At 42.6% G+C, this 17,188-nt stretch overlaps 1 protein-coding gene across 6 annotated transcripts in view; it reads left to right on the top strand.

Moving 5' to 3' along the window:
- The window catches only part of MYOF (myoferlin), a 153,764-nt gene that overhangs the window by 58,577 nt on the left and 77,999 nt on the right, over positions 1–17,188 (top strand). For 4 of the 6 annotated variants that reach the window (XR_003518662.2, XM_027587430.1, XM_027587394.1 and 1 more), the window contains exons 7-17: positions 342–470; positions 3,047–3,109; positions 3,195–3,245; positions 4,427–4,457; positions 4,923–5,038; positions 5,684–5,807; positions 7,099–7,202; positions 9,149–9,217; positions 9,313–9,356; positions 11,722–11,804; positions 14,019–14,057. Coding sequence is in view for 5 of the 6 variants with exons in the window: in XM_027587430.1 (XP_027443231.1) it covers positions 342–470; positions 3,047–3,109; positions 3,195–3,245; positions 4,427–4,457; positions 4,923–5,038; positions 5,684–5,807; positions 7,099–7,202; positions 9,149–9,217; positions 9,313–9,356; positions 11,722–11,804; positions 14,019–14,057 (853 nt within the window). In the remaining variant the exon portion in view is untranslated. The remainder of the gene's footprint in view (positions 1–341; positions 471–3,046; positions 3,110–3,194; positions 3,246–4,426; positions 4,458–4,922; positions 5,039–5,683; positions 5,808–7,098; positions 7,203–9,148; positions 9,218–9,312; positions 9,357–11,721; positions 11,805–14,018; positions 14,058–17,188) is intronic. The other 2 variants (XM_027587404.1, XM_027587420.1) reach the window with 1 other exon arrangement.

The raw sequence follows: 17,188 nt of genomic DNA, 5'->3' as shown, positions 1-17,188 counted from the left end.
CTTGGCAAGCAGCGGTGGAGTGAGTTAGTACATCCCAAGGCTCAGGCAGACCAGGTGGCAGGCTGGGCTCAGAGCAGCGCCTCCCCAATTCTCCCCTAGCCCTGCTCTGCCCTTTCCCGGGCCAGCTCTGGACTGTTTCAACCCCCCTCCTGCTCTCGGTTTCTCCAACCCAACCCCATCTCCACCTTGGGAATGAGCAGGGGTCTACCCCCAGTTCATGCACACCTGCCCTGGCCCGGTTTCAGCGATCCTTACAGGCAGACGGGCTGACCTGGCACCTGAGGATTCTCTGGCCCGGCGCTGGGAAAGGATCAGTAATGAGCCCCCTTCTGTGCTTGCAGATCCGTGTCCGAGTGATTGAGGGCCGCCAGTTAAGTGGCAACAACATCAGGCCTGTGGTCAAGGTCCATGTCTGTGGCCAGACACACCGAACAAGGATCAAGAGAGGGAACAACCCATTTTATGATGAGGTAAATGGGCGTGATACAGGTTTCTGCTCAGTGAGTCTGTTCTTTTTATTTATTTTTTTTAAAGATTTTATTTATTTATTTGACAGAGAGAGATAGCGAGAGCAGGAACACAAGCAGGGGGAGTGGGAGAGGGAGAGCAGGCTTCCTGCTGAGGAGGGAGCCCGATGTGGGACTCGATCCCAGGACCCTGGGATCATGACCTGAGCCGAAGGCAGACGCTTAACGACTGAGCCACCCAGGTGCCCCAAGTCTGTTCTATTTATACCCACCTTCCTGCCTTCTACCCTCCTGTCCCATGTCCCACGTGGGAGGGGAACTCGTGGGCCAACATCTGGTAGGGACAATGCAGAGTTCCAGCGTTCAAGAGTCTGAGAAGCACTGGGTCTTGAAATCACACGGCCTGGTTCTCAGAGCTGCCGGTACCTGCCCTGGTTCTCAGAGCTGCCGGTACCTGCCCTGACGGATCCTTGCTCCCCTAAGGGCGGAGCACGTGAAGTCACCCGCATCTGCCTTTGCTCTTTCTAATCAGCAGGATGTCTCTGAGGGATCCCTAAGTAATTCCTGTGATCGCTTTGCTACTTTTAAAAAAAAGCACTGCCAGCACATTTTCACAATTAAGACCCGTTGATGCTGGACCCTCATGAAAGAAAAAAAAAATACCAAGTTCTAGTCACAGCTCTGAGGCGGATGTTACAATTTTCACAAGGACAGCAATGGCTGACTTTTTAAAGGTGTCAAAACCTACCTGGCTGTAAAAATAACATACATAAAAGGAAGCAATTAGGAGCCAAAAGGGTTTTCTTTTCCCTCCCACACTGAGAATACAATCCTTCTGCTGACCTCTTCTCTAACACTCCTCAAAAGCGCTGAACACCTTGGTAGTCACGTCAGGTACCACAAAACTCCACAATCAGGGCTGTGAGGAGAAATGAGGTTTGGGGAGGTTTCCGAGCCCAGCCTTGCTCTGCGGAGGAGACACATTTCTGAGATTCCTCAGGCTTGAGTCCCACGTCCTGTTCTCTGAGCCCAGGCCTTCCCTACCATGGTTTCCTGTCATCGTTCCTCTTGAGTTCCCAGCCCCGGCTCCAGCTTTTGTTTTTTTTCCTGCCACTGCACATAAAAGGAACTGGTTTCTTCTCTCTGGTGTCCCAGTTTCTCCCCCTTTGTTCAAGCTGGTCCTCCCTTTACAGAAGGCCCATCTTCTTCTCACTTGTCACTTCTCCTCCTTGGATGAGCTGCAGACAACAGGACACCACTAAGTCGTGTCAATGCAGACATGAGATGTGGGTGTGCGCTGGGGGAGGGGGCCACTTGAAGTGGACTTCGGGAAAGCCTGAGAAGGGTTCACTGGGGAGGAGAAGACTTGACTGCAGGGAGGACAAGCTGCTGGGCGATTTGACACCTAAGGTGTGATGCATTTATCACGCAGGATGAATATTTACTCAGCTACGTTCTGAGGAGCACAGCAAGAATCTCCACCTTAGAATTTTCCCATCATAATGAATTTTTTTTGAGATTAGATCTCTGGGCAAAAGGGAAGAATCAAATACCTGAGACTCTAAGCAGATCAGTTCAGGAATCAATAAAATTATTTACTAAAAAAAAAATTCCTAGTTTACCTACATCTTCTTAACCAAGTGATTGAACTTGTTATCAGTAATGGGACAAACTGATGTGTGTGTCCTGATGTAATATAATAGAAGGATCAATATCATCTGTGTCATTTCTTGTCAGATGGCCAATTTGAATCTAATGGTGAGGAAATATTCACGCAAATCCAGATTATGGGATATTCTACAAGGCAACAGATCTTGATAGAAAAAAAATAAATAACAAAAATAGGCAGGAGCACAGTTCTATATAAAAGGAAACTAAAGCTGGGTGCCTGGGTGGCACAGTCAGGTAAGCGTCTGACTCGGTTTCAGCTCAGGTCATGATCTCAGGGTCCGTGAGATCGAGCCCCATGTGTGTGGTCTGGCTCCATGCTCAGCGCAGAGTCTGCTTGGGATTCTTTCCCTCTTGCTCTCCTCTTCCCTCTGCTCTCCCCACTGCTCTCGCTCTCTCTCTCCCTCTCCCTCTAAAATTAAAAAAAAAAAAAAGAAAGAAAGAAACTAAAGAGACTCAACAACCAAATGTAGTATGATCCTTGAGTGGATCCTAGATGTTTTTTAAAAAGGTTAAAAAGAACTTTTTTCAGGAAAATTGTAGGGAACTCGACTCAACTTCCCAGGTCATGCAAGTCCCAGGTGCCCATTTGAGAGAGACTTGCAGCAGGAAGGATCTTTACGTCAGTTAGCTAGCGTGTTTCTGGTCTCTTTCATTACATAAACGCTATAGTTGTTACATACCTCTTTTTCCTTTTTCCAACATGCAAAGGTGAGTTTGCCAAGAAGCTCATGCAGCTTAAGCTTCGTGGCCTTTTTGAGGGCCCTGCAATGCGTTCTCATGGTCAAACCTACTTTGGGGGTTATGTTTTGTCATTCTTTAGGAGGGTTCCCACATTGTAGCATTGGATCACACTAAACCTGAGTCCACCTCTGTTAACATTCAAACATTTTTCTCTTCCGTTTTGACAGTTATTTTTCTACAACATCCACATGACCCCTTCTGAACTGATGGATGAGATCATCAGCATTCGGGTAAGGGGGCTACAGAGAAGAAAGGTCGTGCTCTCTAACTGCCAGATAAAGCCAGGAAGCTTCTCATGGTTCTTCTTTCTTCCAGGTTTATAATTCCCATTCTTTGCGGGCAGATTGTCTGATGGGGGAATTTAAGGTGGGTGCCAACCATCTGTTTCGTTCAACTTAGATGGTCACTTTCGTAGTGAGGAGTCACGTTCCTGGCTAGGTATCAGGCTGTCCACCTTGATGACATCTTAAAGTTACGCATGAGGGATTCACGCCATGGTCTTTGCTGAGGGCTGGCATGCCAAGAGGATATGTATGTCCCAAGGGCCACAAACCAGTCAAGTGTTCCCTGGCCTAGGTCTAGTCACCTTCTAAAGTGCAACACTTACTGTGCCTTAAGCAAATGCCGGGAAGCTGCCACCTCAGGGCGCTCCCAGAGTTGCAGCTGTGGATGGAAGCCAATGTGGTGCCACAATGGCAAGAAGCCCATCCCCCAGCTCCACTTACCAGTGGCCCCAGTGCCCCATCTACAAGGCCAATTATTGTAAATCTGAACAAGGAAAAGCAAGCCAAAACAGGAAAGAGAATCAGAGTGCTTTTCCAGGTAAGTCACATTGGAATCAAAGACAAATACTTGGTGGGTGCTTCCCAGCAATTCTACGTGGAATGGGCTGCCTCTCAAAGGAAGGGGCTCCCAGTCATTAGAAGTCCCAGAGAACGATCTGGATCAGGCATACGTGTGTTCATACCCTGTCTGCCACCAACTAGCCACATACCCACTGATCCCTAGTTTCCTTTGCAAAATGGAGTCATTGTGAAGACTAAGTGGGATAGAATATATAAAACGTCTAGTACAGTGCTTGGCACATTAAAGTGCCCAGTCGATGGTTATATTAACATTAGCATTAGCTGGAGGAGAAGGAAGAGGAATATTGGATAGGAAATTGGGCCAGGCGAATACCCATAGGGTGACCAAAGTCCGGGTTTGCCTGGGACTGAGGGATTTCACAGAACGTGAGACTTTCTGTGCTCGGGGAAAAGTTCCAAGCAAACCAGGACACATTGGTCATCCTATTTCCATGGTCCTTTCTAGCTCTAAGACTAGCTAGTTCATTCATTCGAAATGATTGATTGAGGGGAGGGTCTTTTGTATGCCACACATCAGGCAGGGCATTGGGGATACGAAGGGGGTAAGATGGAAATGTTGTTCTCAAAGAAATTGAAGTCTCGTCAAGAGCCTCATATTTAAATATAATAATGATGGTTTATTTGAAGTGACGAAACTGATTTTAAAATCTATTTGAGCTATTTTAAATTATCTTTTCCCAGATTGATGTTGGATTCATTTATGACGAACCTGGTAAGTAAGTAATGTTCTTTCTCCCCCATGAACTTGAAGATTCTGGGAATCAAGAAAATCTGAGGGAATCAAAAAAGGAATAAAAAAATTTTTTTCTTCACTGAGGAGGGGAAAGGATACTTAGCAGGAATGAATAATAGTAGCTTAATGTGGATATCTTTTTTTAATCTAACGGTACTTATCCTAACATTCCCAAGTAGGTAACTTCTCTGTTTTGTGATGATATTCTGATCTTATCAAAATCAAATTATAAAACTAATAGAGCTCATTGAGTGACACCAGGGTGCAATTGGGGCTGGGGGCTGGTCAGTGCAAAGTAGGGGACATTAATATAGAGACTCATCTGGCAAACTTGGTGTCATTATGATACTTCAGAGGAAATGACTGTTTTTCTTGCAGCAGATGAAATCACAGACCTGTCAGCTTATCTTTAGGGTGTCTCTGTCCTTTTCATCCTTATTTTAGGTCACGCTGTCATGAGAAAATGGCTTCTCCTCAATGCCCCTGAAGATGCCAGCTCGGGTGCTAAAGGTTACATGAAAGTCAGCATGTTCATCCTGGGAACCGGAGATGAGCCTCCTGTGAGCCACCTCTGTTCTCTTACCTTTTACATTTTTTCACTAAAAAAGGGGACCAAGAGTTAAGCAAGGGCACATCAGTCATTGTGAAAAGCAACACAGCTTCCAATCAATAACCCCAACCTTCCAACTCCTCCTATTTTTTTGGAAGCTGTTCGTTTCTTCACGACGGAGCTATTCTTCTAGCTCCCTTGTTCTCCTTCCTGGTGTCCATGAGTGCGTTTTTCATTCAGTAAAGATATGGGTGTTTTCAAGACTCCTCTGCATCATGTCACTTGCAGACTCAGGCATTGCTACCGAGAGGGACAGTTGTCCTTCTAGGAGGCTGGACAACAAATTGGGAGACAGGAAGTGCCCAAGAGAAATTGGAAAAACTTCAGGAACTGTCTCTCTCTTCCTCTCCTATTTAGTGCTCATAGAATTACAAAAGGTCGCGTTATTTTCTTGTGGTGTATCGACTGAAGAAACTTAGGAGCTTTGATTTTGCAGACCAATTTCGAGGTCAGATCCGTAGCCGAACTCTTAAGCCCGAAGCACAGGAAATCCCAATGGAAACAATTCCAGTTGGCTTCATTTGATAAGTGACAGTTTGGCTTCTTACACGCGCTGCTTCTCTCTGTCTCATTTGTCATCGTGTCTCCCCAACAGACTGAGAAGCGAGACCGTGATGACAGCGATGACGTGGAGAGTAATCTGTTACTCCCTGCTGGCATCGCCCTCCGGTGGGTGACCTTCTTGCTTAAAATCTACCGAGCGGAGGACATCCCCCAGAGTACGTATGGATTTCATCCTGCCCCCGGATGACCAGTTCTCTCCATGATCACAAGTGGTAACATCATACTCTGAATAGTGATTGGTGCTACCTGTTTTATGTTTTTCTTTCTGAAGGCCTCCAGGGGCTACTTTTCATTCGTTCTGGCCCAATGAAAGCTACCTGAGCAGATTGGTGGGACAGCCAGCTGGTGGTCACTGATCCATGTTCCTTATTAAGCCTTTGGCCCATCCTGCTCTGTCTCTTCTCTCCTACCCTCTTGTACATCTTCTCCTTTTTCTGGAGGGACACTGAAGAGAGGGCAGCAGGCAGAACTTCCAACTCTTTTCATCCCAAGGGAGACGAGGAAATTTTGGAAACAGATAAATGTGTTTGTTATTAAATTATTAAAAATGGCCGAGCAAAGGGTCGTTAAGTGCCAATAACTAGTAATCTGTCAACATTGTGTTATGAGGTACATATAACAAGAGATTGGATGCACTTAAGAGAATCAATTACGGTGATTTAACTCATAGAGACTAGTCCAGACGCTCCTGGGTCCTTGCCAGGGACCCAGCGTCCTTCTGCCCTGCCCAGCCTGTCTGCTTCCTGCATGGGACCCCTCTCCCAGTCCCCAGGATGCAGCAACTCTGCCTAGAGGCCATGGATCTCTTCAGGATTTGCTACTTTCCCTGGGTACCCGCTCCCTCTCTTGTTTAACACCCTATAACGCTTCGCTCGTCTCTCCTCAGAAATTGAGGTAAATATATTAAACCTCACATTATACCTCCTACGCGGACCGGTTTAATTGACCCCATTCACTTCTGAATTTGTTAAAACAGAGAGAGATGCTGTTTATAGTTGCTTAAATGTGTTATTTATGATTATGTTATTTGTGATTATGCCAAAGTTCCATGAATTTCTCTGAAAAAAATCAGACTAGGCTTGTATCATTTTGACCTACAGCTTCCTGAAACCAGGCTGAGTTTTTGAATTGCCTCTTACCCTATCTGGATGGACTGTCTTTATTCTACTTTTCCCCTCAACAAATGACTGATTTTCATTTAATAATTTATTGCTTTATTTTCCAAGATGCTCTTGTTTGTTTGTTTTGGTTTGGGTTTTTATGGACTTTGTGGGGAGAACACCTTTCTTTTGCTTCTAAGACAAGATTTCTGCAGTACACTTTTGAGAACAATTCTTGTTGCAACTGTCTTCGTGTATAGGAGAAAAACTTTAATTTTGCTGAGTGATTTCTATCCTTTTAAGAAAATCAAATTTCATTTCTGCTGTGTGACGTGTTGCTTTCCAGTGGATGATGCCTTCTCACAGACGGTAAAGGAAATATTTGGAGGCAATGCAGATAAAAAAAACCTAGTGGATCCTTTTGTAGAAGTTTCCTTTGCTGGAAAAAAGGTTTGTATGTGATCTAAATGCAGACGCCTCTAGAAATAAATATTTAAACCACTATGCTTTCCTTGGAGTGAATTCCTGTTTACTCTTTGTTAAAGTAGCCCCCTGATGATTTGGGAAGTCTGCACGAACGTAGATTATCTGAGTCGGAACATGCAGACTTCTCCACGGGTTTATTTTGGAGTGGAAAATATGCAGGATTCAAATTAGAAAATTTGATCTTTTGAAAGAATAGAACGTGAAAACTATCACTGAATTACTTGGATTATTTCTCAGATCCAAGCATTGTCTTAATCTAAGGCAAGCTCCCTCACTGGCAACAATGATCCCTGGTAAATAAATGTAGAATATAGGCCCCAACGCCCAGCTGCCCACTCCCTTCATGCTTCTCACTTCCGAGGCCCCAGTGAACTGCCGAAACTGGATAGCAGGCAGGGGGCCCCATCCCAGTCCGCTGGGAAGAGCCAGGGATACTTGGTACAGACACATCTGTAAATACCAGTTTTACCTACTAAGATGGTCAAAGATGGGAGAGTGGGATTCTGTAGTAGAATAACAATGCACCGTGGACAGCTGGAGGCAGGAAGAACTAGCATCTTCTGTATAGTTGAACCATTTAGTTATGAACGCGAGATTTGGCAAACCACACACCTAAGGACCAAGTGTCATTTCCTAGGAGAGTCGGTGGTGGGGGGAGGGGTGGAGAATCTCAGTTCTGGAGTGAGATTTAAATTCAGACTTTAGCCCACTCCAGAGGCAGTTAAGGCAAATTCCTTAATCTCTCAGTGTCAATTTCCTGAACTATAAATCAGGATAATAATACTCTCATAGGATTGTTGATAAGGGTTAATTCATTAGAGAAGTAATTATTGTGAGCCTACTAAATACCAATACTGCCCCATATGCTGGGGATAGAGAAGTCAGCAAGACAGTCATGGCTTTCCTGGGGCTTCCTTTGTAGTAGAAGCGACAGCAGTTAACAAGCAGACAAGTAATTCCATGATTTCAGATAGTGTCCAGTCCTATGCAGAAAACAGAGCGGGGGACAAGAAGTGATTGGTACAAACGGACCAATGGAGGAGTGGGTTTTCGCTAAGTTATTAGATGGGATACCTTTGAGGAAGTGACATTGGAGCAGAGGTCTGGATGATGTGAGGTCTGGGTGGGGGGCAGGGGCTTCCAGGCAGAGAGAAGAGCAGATATAAAGGCCCCAAGAGGAAGACACATTTGCAGTGAAAGAATCTCCATGTGGCTGTAGGGCACTGAGCCAGGCGAAGTGAAGAGATGAAATCAGAGAGATTTGGGGTGGGGGGAGATGGGCAGGCTGGGTTTTATCAGCCAGAGTAGGGTCTAGACTTTATTCTGAGCGTGCTTGGAGAGCTCACTGAGACTGCTACACAGAGGGTGCCGTGAAAGTAAGGAGGCGGGGGAGGGCTCATGCGTCAGAAGCCAACAGCAGGTGTCAGTGGGGGTCGGGTGGGGATCAGCATTTGCATAAAGCTGGGGTGTCAGGATTTACTAGCAGACTGGGTGAGGCATGTGAGGGCGAGAGAGATGTGGCTGACTGGTTTTGACAGGAGATGGTTTGGGGAGCAGGGAGCGGGGCTGGTGGCCAGGATCAAAAGATCTGTGTGTACATGCTAATGAAGAGGTACTTCTTAGTCTGTAATAAGTGCTCAATAAACATTAACTCTTGCATCATTTCGCTAATCCAAAGTTAGAAACCTGGCGATTGGAAAACTAACTTTTAGTGCATAGAAGGAGCAAAGATTAATATTAAACCCATGTTATATTTACCAAATAGTTGGAAGAGAAATAAACTTTAACCAGGCTACTAAGTATATAACGGGTAAGTAAACTGCTGGAGTCCTAATCTAGGATGCCTATGTTGTGAATTTATGGAAATTAGAATCGTGAATACTTACTGTTTTGTTTCGATAATTTTACAGGTTTGCACAAATATAATTGAAAAAAATGCAAACCCTGAGTGGAATCAAGTTGTTAATCTTCAGATCAAGGTTTGACTTTTTTTTTCTTTTGGAAAAAGTAAGACTACATACTTTAATAGTTACTGAGTAAGTTGAGAAATAACTACTTTGTTTCTTTTTAACAGTTTCCTTCAGTGTGTGAAAAAATAAAACTAACAATATATGACTGGTGAGTTAAAAAATAAACTTGTGTCTAATTCAAAATTAAAGAATTGATGTTTGGATGTTGAGGAACATTACTCTAGGTGGGCTCTTACTTTTCAGTCTCTTTCTTTTTCTTCCAGAGGGAGGTGATAAAATCCTCCTGGAATCGGGTGTTATCTTTAAAAAAAAAAAAATTAATAAAGGTATTGTTGCAGAAACCCATTGTGTATCTTGGTTCAATTGCTCATAAACGAAAGAAGGGAAAATGATCTGAAAATGCCCCAAGATAAGAAATCAAGAATTTAAATTGCATTTAGGCTGTCCAAAACAGACTTCAGAAATGGAATAAACCATTTCTTGGGAAGAATCACCTAAACGTTCCGACAGCTACTCTGTTATGGTTAGAAAGGAAAATAGGCAAAGCTACCTATCTGATTGAATGCAAAGAAGATTCATTGAAAGATTCTGATGGAATGTTAACTAGTCCATCCTCCCAGTGAGGATGGCCATAATAAGGCCATTCTTGTGTAATGTTCTAGTTGGATGAGGCATTCAGTTGGCAGTCCTTAACTCCTTGAGAATGAACATGGCAAACACTGCTCGCCTCCTCCTCCTCAGCGTTTATTCTGGTGTTAGCTACCATTTTTTGAGCACTACTAGGTCAACTGCAATGTCCCATTTAGTCTTTCGAGTAATGCTATGGGCTAGAGACTATTATTCGTTCACAGATGAAGATACTAGGCTCAGAGAGGTGAGGTGACTTGCTCACACTCACTCAGACAGTTAGAGACTGAGTCGGGCCCCCATCTGGTCTGCCGGTCTCCAGGGTTTTTCCTTTGGCAGAACTGATCTGGGTTTTGTGTTAGCACCTTCTTGGTACTATGGCAGCAGGGCACTTTGGGAGGAGGGTAGTAAGTCTCAGTTTGTTCAATGACCACATCACCCTTTACTGAGGGCCATGGAGGGGTCATGAGGACAAAAAACCCCTTCCAGTGAGTGTCAGCTTGATTTAAGCACTTGAGACCTTCTGGCAACATCCAGAAGGTGCTCCATGGTCTCAGGAAAGCTCAGGAATGTGGATGTGGGCCTATATAGTTGAGGTGACTTCTCTGGCTTAGCTTTGCAGTGAGTTGATAGCGGATTGAGCCATCGCAGAGTTGCCTGTGGTCACTACAAATGTGGTTACTTTCTGACCTAGTCTGCCCTCTCCAAACCAGTGGTGTAGACGAGGATGCACAGAGAGGCCCTGTTTAAGGAATCCTTGGATCCAAATCTTAGGTTACGTGAAGCTAAGAATTCTTTAAATGTAGTCTGGATCCTTTTGGATGAACAGAGAAGACTTAAGACCCATGCATGTGGTTTAATATCCTTAAACAATAATTTTTTTCTCATACATACTGTTTCATTAGTCACTTTCTACAATCTAATATTATTATACTACACAATGTATAATATCATATATAACATGGGATATTACTATAATACAGTATAATAATATTACACTGTAGTATAATCTTTCCCCCAGATACTGAACCTTTCCTCTCTCCCACGGGGTCTTAGATTTCAGAGTGAGTATACCACTATATGGAATAAAGAAGAGGATGAATTAAGCAGAGAGATGTTATTAATAGAAACCTTATTTTTTACACCTACTATTTGCCCAGCCAGAGACCACTTCATGGGTTAGGCTTGCACACTCTGTGGTATCCATGGAAAGATTAATACAGTTTTGTATTCTTGTAGTGGGAATGCTGGTCTCTACCACACAGATAAGATTTAGGTTCTAGGTAAGCAGCTGCTCTCGGCTGCCCTGCATGTGTCACGCGGTAGGTGCTTGAATTGGAAAGGGATTTTTCTCCCTCTGAAGGGCCCTTAGATATAGCCCATTGTAGTCATTGAACCATCAGAGTAATTAGTGTGAAGATGATAAAAATAAGATATGTGCACTTATCCTACATAATGTGATTATATTACATTTATTATATAATGTGCCTGTAACTGATTCATTCACTTTATGGCAATGGTATTGAGTGGCTATTGGCAAATCCCTTGACCTCTGTGTACAAGCCTTAGTTTCCATAACTGAAATGACTTGTCTGATTAGTGTTTCTCAATGGGTGGTTGGAGGGCCATCTGTATCAGAAGCCGTAATGATAGATACTTGTGTAAATGCAGATTCTTGTTCTCCACTCCTGCCTTTACTAAATCAAATAAAAATCAAAGGAGAGGAGAGCTGGGGTTTCCAGGTGATTCTTAACGTACGGTAAAGCTTGAGGCCCACTGGACAGGATGTTTTCTGAGGTCTAGGGACTTTTCCGACTCCACCTTATTGTTGTTGAAGTGAAGATACTTATTCCGAGGTAGAGGCCTTAACCTGTTCTTTCACACAGGGACCGACTTACTAAAAATGATGTCATTGGAACAACATATCTACACCTCTCTAAAATCGCTGCCTCTGGTGGGGAAGTGGAAGGTAGGTCACTCAGCAGTGCTGAAACAAGACGGGGGGCAGAATTTCTGAAGCAGAATGAACCGGAGTAGCCACCAGGCAATGGACATGGTTCCTTAAAAGCCAAATGTGGTGAGCCTAGTGAACTGTTTTGGTGATGTTTTGGTGATGACCAGAACAGTTAATTAGTAGTTGATAATTGAGGCAACTAACAGTTTGAAGACTTTGTTTTCTTGCTCCCATCCAAAAACTCTCCCCAGTAGCTATTTTATAAAATTTTGAGTGTCAATACAGAGTGCTAGCACCCTATTTTTCAGAGTGGCATTGACACCAGTCCACCGAACTATAAAATAGTATTTCCTTCTCCACTGAATTCTTTAGCAGGAACAAGGATATCAGGTAGCATAATCTACACAAGCATCGATAATGAATACACTTTTCATTGTTCTCCATACTGAGAACTAGTTGCCTATATCCGGCATTAGTGTTTTGTGCATATACCAGACATTGTAATAGGAAATGAAGGAGAAAAATAGTAAGAGAAAAAAAATGTAATGTTAAGATATCAATAATACCAGCAGCTGATTTTGTTTTTGTTTTAAAGATTTTATTTATTTATTTGAGATAGAGAGTGCGAGAGAGCATGAGCTGGGGCCAGAGGGAAAGGGAGAAGCAGACTCTCCACTGAGCAGGGAGCCCAACGTGGGGCTGGATCCCAGGACCCTGAGATCATGACCTAAGCTGAAAGCAGACACTTAACCGACTGAGCCACCCAGGCGCCCCAGATTTTTTTTTTGTTGCCAAAACAAAAATAACAAAAATTTTTGTAATTGCCAAAATATTAAACATATTGAGTAAATTACGTGAGAGAATTCCAGACAATTGTCTTGAGAAACTCAAGGTTCCTCTTATCCTCATTTTGTTTAAGAAGGAGCTTTACAGGTTAAAAGAATATGTTATTCCAAGTAAGATACAGTATGAGAACCTGGAAGATATTAGAGATATCATGAAGAAAATAGACATCCCCTCTCTCAAGAAGAAAAAAGAAAAAAAGGCAATTAGAAATTCCAAGAAAAAATGCTGAACAAAAAAGATATAGTTCAGATACAAAGTCACATGCGGCCATTATTTTAAGCAAATGTTAGAAACTAAGAAAGATCCCATCTGCACATCCTCTGCCGAGTGGCAAAGGAGACCATACGATTGGAGCTGTAACAAAAAAATGTAATCACAACCCTTTCCTCTGCAGAGACAATATTTATATGGCTGCTATACTGTTAGCACTACTAATTGTTTTTTGATTTTTTTTCTTATACCCTATAGCCAAAGCTCTGAACAGAATATAAATGTTATTGCCCATTGCAGCGTAAAATTACAGAAGATAGAGACTAGAAATAGAGGAAGGAAAGGGAGAGGGGGAAGGGTAGGCTTGCTGGTAGCCTCTTCTTATCAAGTAAGGAATCCAAACAGAAAGACTAGTTTAAATCATAATGGTAGCCAATAGAGTACTTAAAAAAATCGTACCAAAACTATGTGGTGGGGGAGGGTCAAAAGGAGTTAAATCTGTTTGTCATTGGCAAGAAGTCATTTGATAATTACCTGGAGGTAATTTATTCAACACATATCGGTATAAGCATTTTTTCTTAGTGATACAGCAGTAACATCCAGAAGCACTAAAACCAGAAATTGTTACATGCAGGTTTCAGCCTTGTCTCAGGCCTTCTCTCTCCTTGCAGGCCCTGCAGACAGTCTGGTAAGGGTCTCAAAATAACAAAAGGCAGCAGGCAACAACCGCCCCCCCCCCCCCCGGCCTGCCCACCCCCCCAAAAAAATCCTCAGACCAAATTAACTGGGATTTCTGGCCTTGATCCCAGTTAAGTCAGAGACAAGACAAGTGCATCTTTTATGAAAAACATGAAATATTGGTAACTTCACCAGGCGTCTTGTGGTGGCGAGAAGATCGCTCTTCTCAGATGCCTTGCTGCCTTAGGGCTGGAGAGATTTGAGTTATTTAATGTGTGGAGGTTCTGCCAGTTGCCCCAAAGATTTGAGCCATTTTGCATTTAACCAGTGAGTTTTGTATAAATTACAAAAGCGTCATGTCACTCGGGTCTGAATTTGGGGGTTTTCTGGTGTTGCTAAACCACTTACCTACACTGGATTTGATTAACTTTTTCAATGTCTCTGTTATAATGGCCGTGTTTCTCTTGTTTAACCAGTCGTATTTTTACTATATAGATTTCTCATCTTCGGGATCTGGGGCTTCATCGTTACCAGGTTTATGCTTTGTAATTTTGCTATCTTCTAGATTTTCCTATTGTCTTATTAAGAATGTATCTATTGACTGTCTTTAGAACTTAAATAGTTTTGCTAGAGTATTAATTTTTGTACTTGTGCTGTGTGGTTGTCCTGCATATGGCTGAGCTTAACACAACCGTGCTAATCAGGCTCTGCTACCATCTCACATTTTCACCTAGATGCATACCAGCCCATTTGGTGTCACTGTAAATAATTGTAAGAGATAACGTTGTCTGCTGTTGTTGTTTATGTTCAGTAGGTAGAGATATGGGGCACTAAATCAATTGTTCAAAATGTATGCAGTAACTGCTCCTCACTTTGAACATGGATCTCTCGGTTGGAAGACACTGAACGATTGTACCTTGAGGGTCTTCATCTTCCAAATAGGGGGGGTCATGACATGTCTTTTGGCTTGTACAGCACTGGCCATTCTTTGCAAGTTTGCTCAGTGGTCTCGCATTTGACTATCACAACTCTCTTATTATTATGGTTCCTCAGTACATGAGGACTCTGAGGTTTACACAAGTTTGTCATCTTTCAAGTAAACACGGTAATCCCTGCCATGCTAATTACCCAGGGTCGTGGTGAGAGGGAAAAGAGATACGGCAAGTGAGAAAGCTTTGCAAATATAAAGCGCTATTGTCTGCCTTTGTGTTACTGGCACGATGCCCCATTCATATTCATTTTTAAAAATCCATCTTACTGTCTTATCAAACTTTATATGAATATTCAGTAGACCTTACATTTATAACCAACTTGGCAGATTTGGTAACACTTCATTCCTTCATGCATTTGTTTCACCAATCAAAGAATATTTATGTGGTAGCTCCCCAAGGTAGAACCAGTCCTCAGTGTTTAGGGAATCAAAATAAAATATATTTGAATCCTTCCCCACCAACCAAAGGAATTTATAATATCAGAAATAAGCAGCTATTTAAAGTTCAAAAATTAAAATATAAAGTGATACCTTATAGAAATCCAAAATGCAAAGGAGCCTTGGAGGGGTGAACGAAGTGCAGAAAATATTGTTTGAAAAGCAGGTCAGAGGAAAAGGTTGATGGCCAGGCTAAGGAATTTTTGTTCGTTGGAAGTTTGATGTGACAATCGTGCACAAAGTGGGTTAGGAAAGTTTGGGGGCAAGAAGAGACTTAGCTTGTGAGACTATCAGCTTTCCCGGGAGACAATGCTGAGGTGTAAACACATAGAAGGAAGGCTCTCCATGTTACTTCATAACCAACAAGTCAAAGGGTTTAAAATACCTGAAAAGAGATTTGCTTGGACAAAAAGAATTAAGCTATTGATATCATGATAACATGCAGTAGTCATTATTAACAATATGTGCCTTCATCCCTGGAAATTTTTAATGAAAACCAAATACTCAAACAACATTAGTCACCCATGAGAACTAGCTGGGGGTGAGGTGGGTCTTGAGCAGAGGGCTGGGTGGTGTACTGGAAGGTACCCTTGTCTGAACTATGAAACTCAAGATCTGGGCCTAAATCTGTCATCTTAAGAGACCTTTGATAAGTCATGTCACTTCTATGGGTTTCAATTTGCCCATCCATAATGTGGCATGACTATGGTGCAAGAGTTTTAATGTCCATTCTTTCTTGAACATACTGTGATTCAACTTCTGGAAGTGACTTCCTTTTTTCACTATGGATCTCTGCTTTAGTCCTCTGCTTTAGTTCCTCACAACAGATATTCTAGCACAAGGAAAGAAATTTAAACTCTGCTTATTAATAATAAATTAGTTAATTTTGTCATGTTCCATATGGCGGAGTAGATAAAACCAAGCCAATTCATATGTCCAGATATAATAGTCATTTATTTCATCCTGCTCATTTGGTAACTTGGTAGCACAATCCAGAGAAATCTCTGTTGGAAAAATTCTTGGTCCCTATTTGGGTTTCACAAGAAATTTCCAGACAGGCATGAAATATGGTCCCCCAGGGTGTTACCAAATCTCACTCCTAGGCTGTCAATTATTACTTTTCTACATCTTAATTTAAATTTTTCTTTTCTCTTGCTTTCTTCACTGAGATTGCAATTCAGTTAATTTCTCCCAGGGTGTATGGTTCCTACCTCATCTCAAAAGTGCCCAAGCCCATTTACACATGTAGAAGAGCCTCAAATAAAAAAATAATTGCAAAAAAAAGAAATGTGCTTATATACAGTTTGGTCAACTGTTCATTAATGGGCATTCTGCTCACCAATCTTTCCACATTTATCTTTCTCCCTTACATTTAAGCATAGAGTTGGAAAGGGCCATAGAGGTGATGTAGTTAATTTCTCATCCATAGGGGAATTGTCTTGATGATAATCCTGAAAGTCTTGGCCTCAACATTTCCTCTGTCCCCAGTGCGATCTGTCCCATTGTTTGACACCTAATTCATGGAAAGATCTTCCTTATATTGAGTGAAATAAAGAATGCCTCCTTGTAGCACCCATCAGTGGTCTTTAGCTTTGCTTTTGGAAACAAGTTTATCCTTCTTCTAATATGGGAGCATTCAGATGGTTGGAGGCAGCCCTTACATTTCCCCGTCTTCACCCACAATCTCCCTTTGACTCCACTATTTCTTTACATTGCCCTCAGTTCCCCTCATTGCACTGGGGAGCAGTCTTGCTAAGTAAGACAAGGTAGCAGAAATATGGAGCATATTGGATGCTCATCAGAGGGAATGTTACGAATGGGAACTTTATGTTGCATATAAATATCATATGGTCATAACCATAGGCAGACAGTTCATTGCTATGTATGAAAATTTTAAATGTCTTGTATTTTTTTTTAAAGATTTTATTTATTTATTTGAGAGAGAGAGAATGAGAGATAGAGAGCACGAGAGGGAAGAGGGTCAGAGGGAGAAGCAGACTCCCTGCCGAGGAGGGAGCCCGATGCGGGACTCGATCCCGGGACTCCAGGATTATGACCTGAGCTGAAGGCAGTCGCTTAACCAACTGAGCCACCCAGGCGCCCGAAATGTCTTGTGTTTTTAATAGCATGTACCGTATTTATACTAGCTGCTTTAGATTAAGTGGCATCTTTTGGGAACAAATACAGTTAATCCGATGTACATCATTTAAGTGACTTCCCAAGTTTAATCTTTTAC

The sequence above is a fragment of the Zalophus californianus genome, chromosome 15 (assembly GCF_009762305.2).
Source record: "Zalophus californianus isolate mZalCal1 chromosome 15, mZalCal1.pri.v2, whole genome shotgun sequence".
Classification (NCBI taxonomy): Eukaryota; Metazoa; Chordata; class Mammalia; order Carnivora; family Otariidae; genus Zalophus; species Zalophus californianus.
This window is presented reverse-complemented; position numbering and strand designations above follow the sequence as displayed.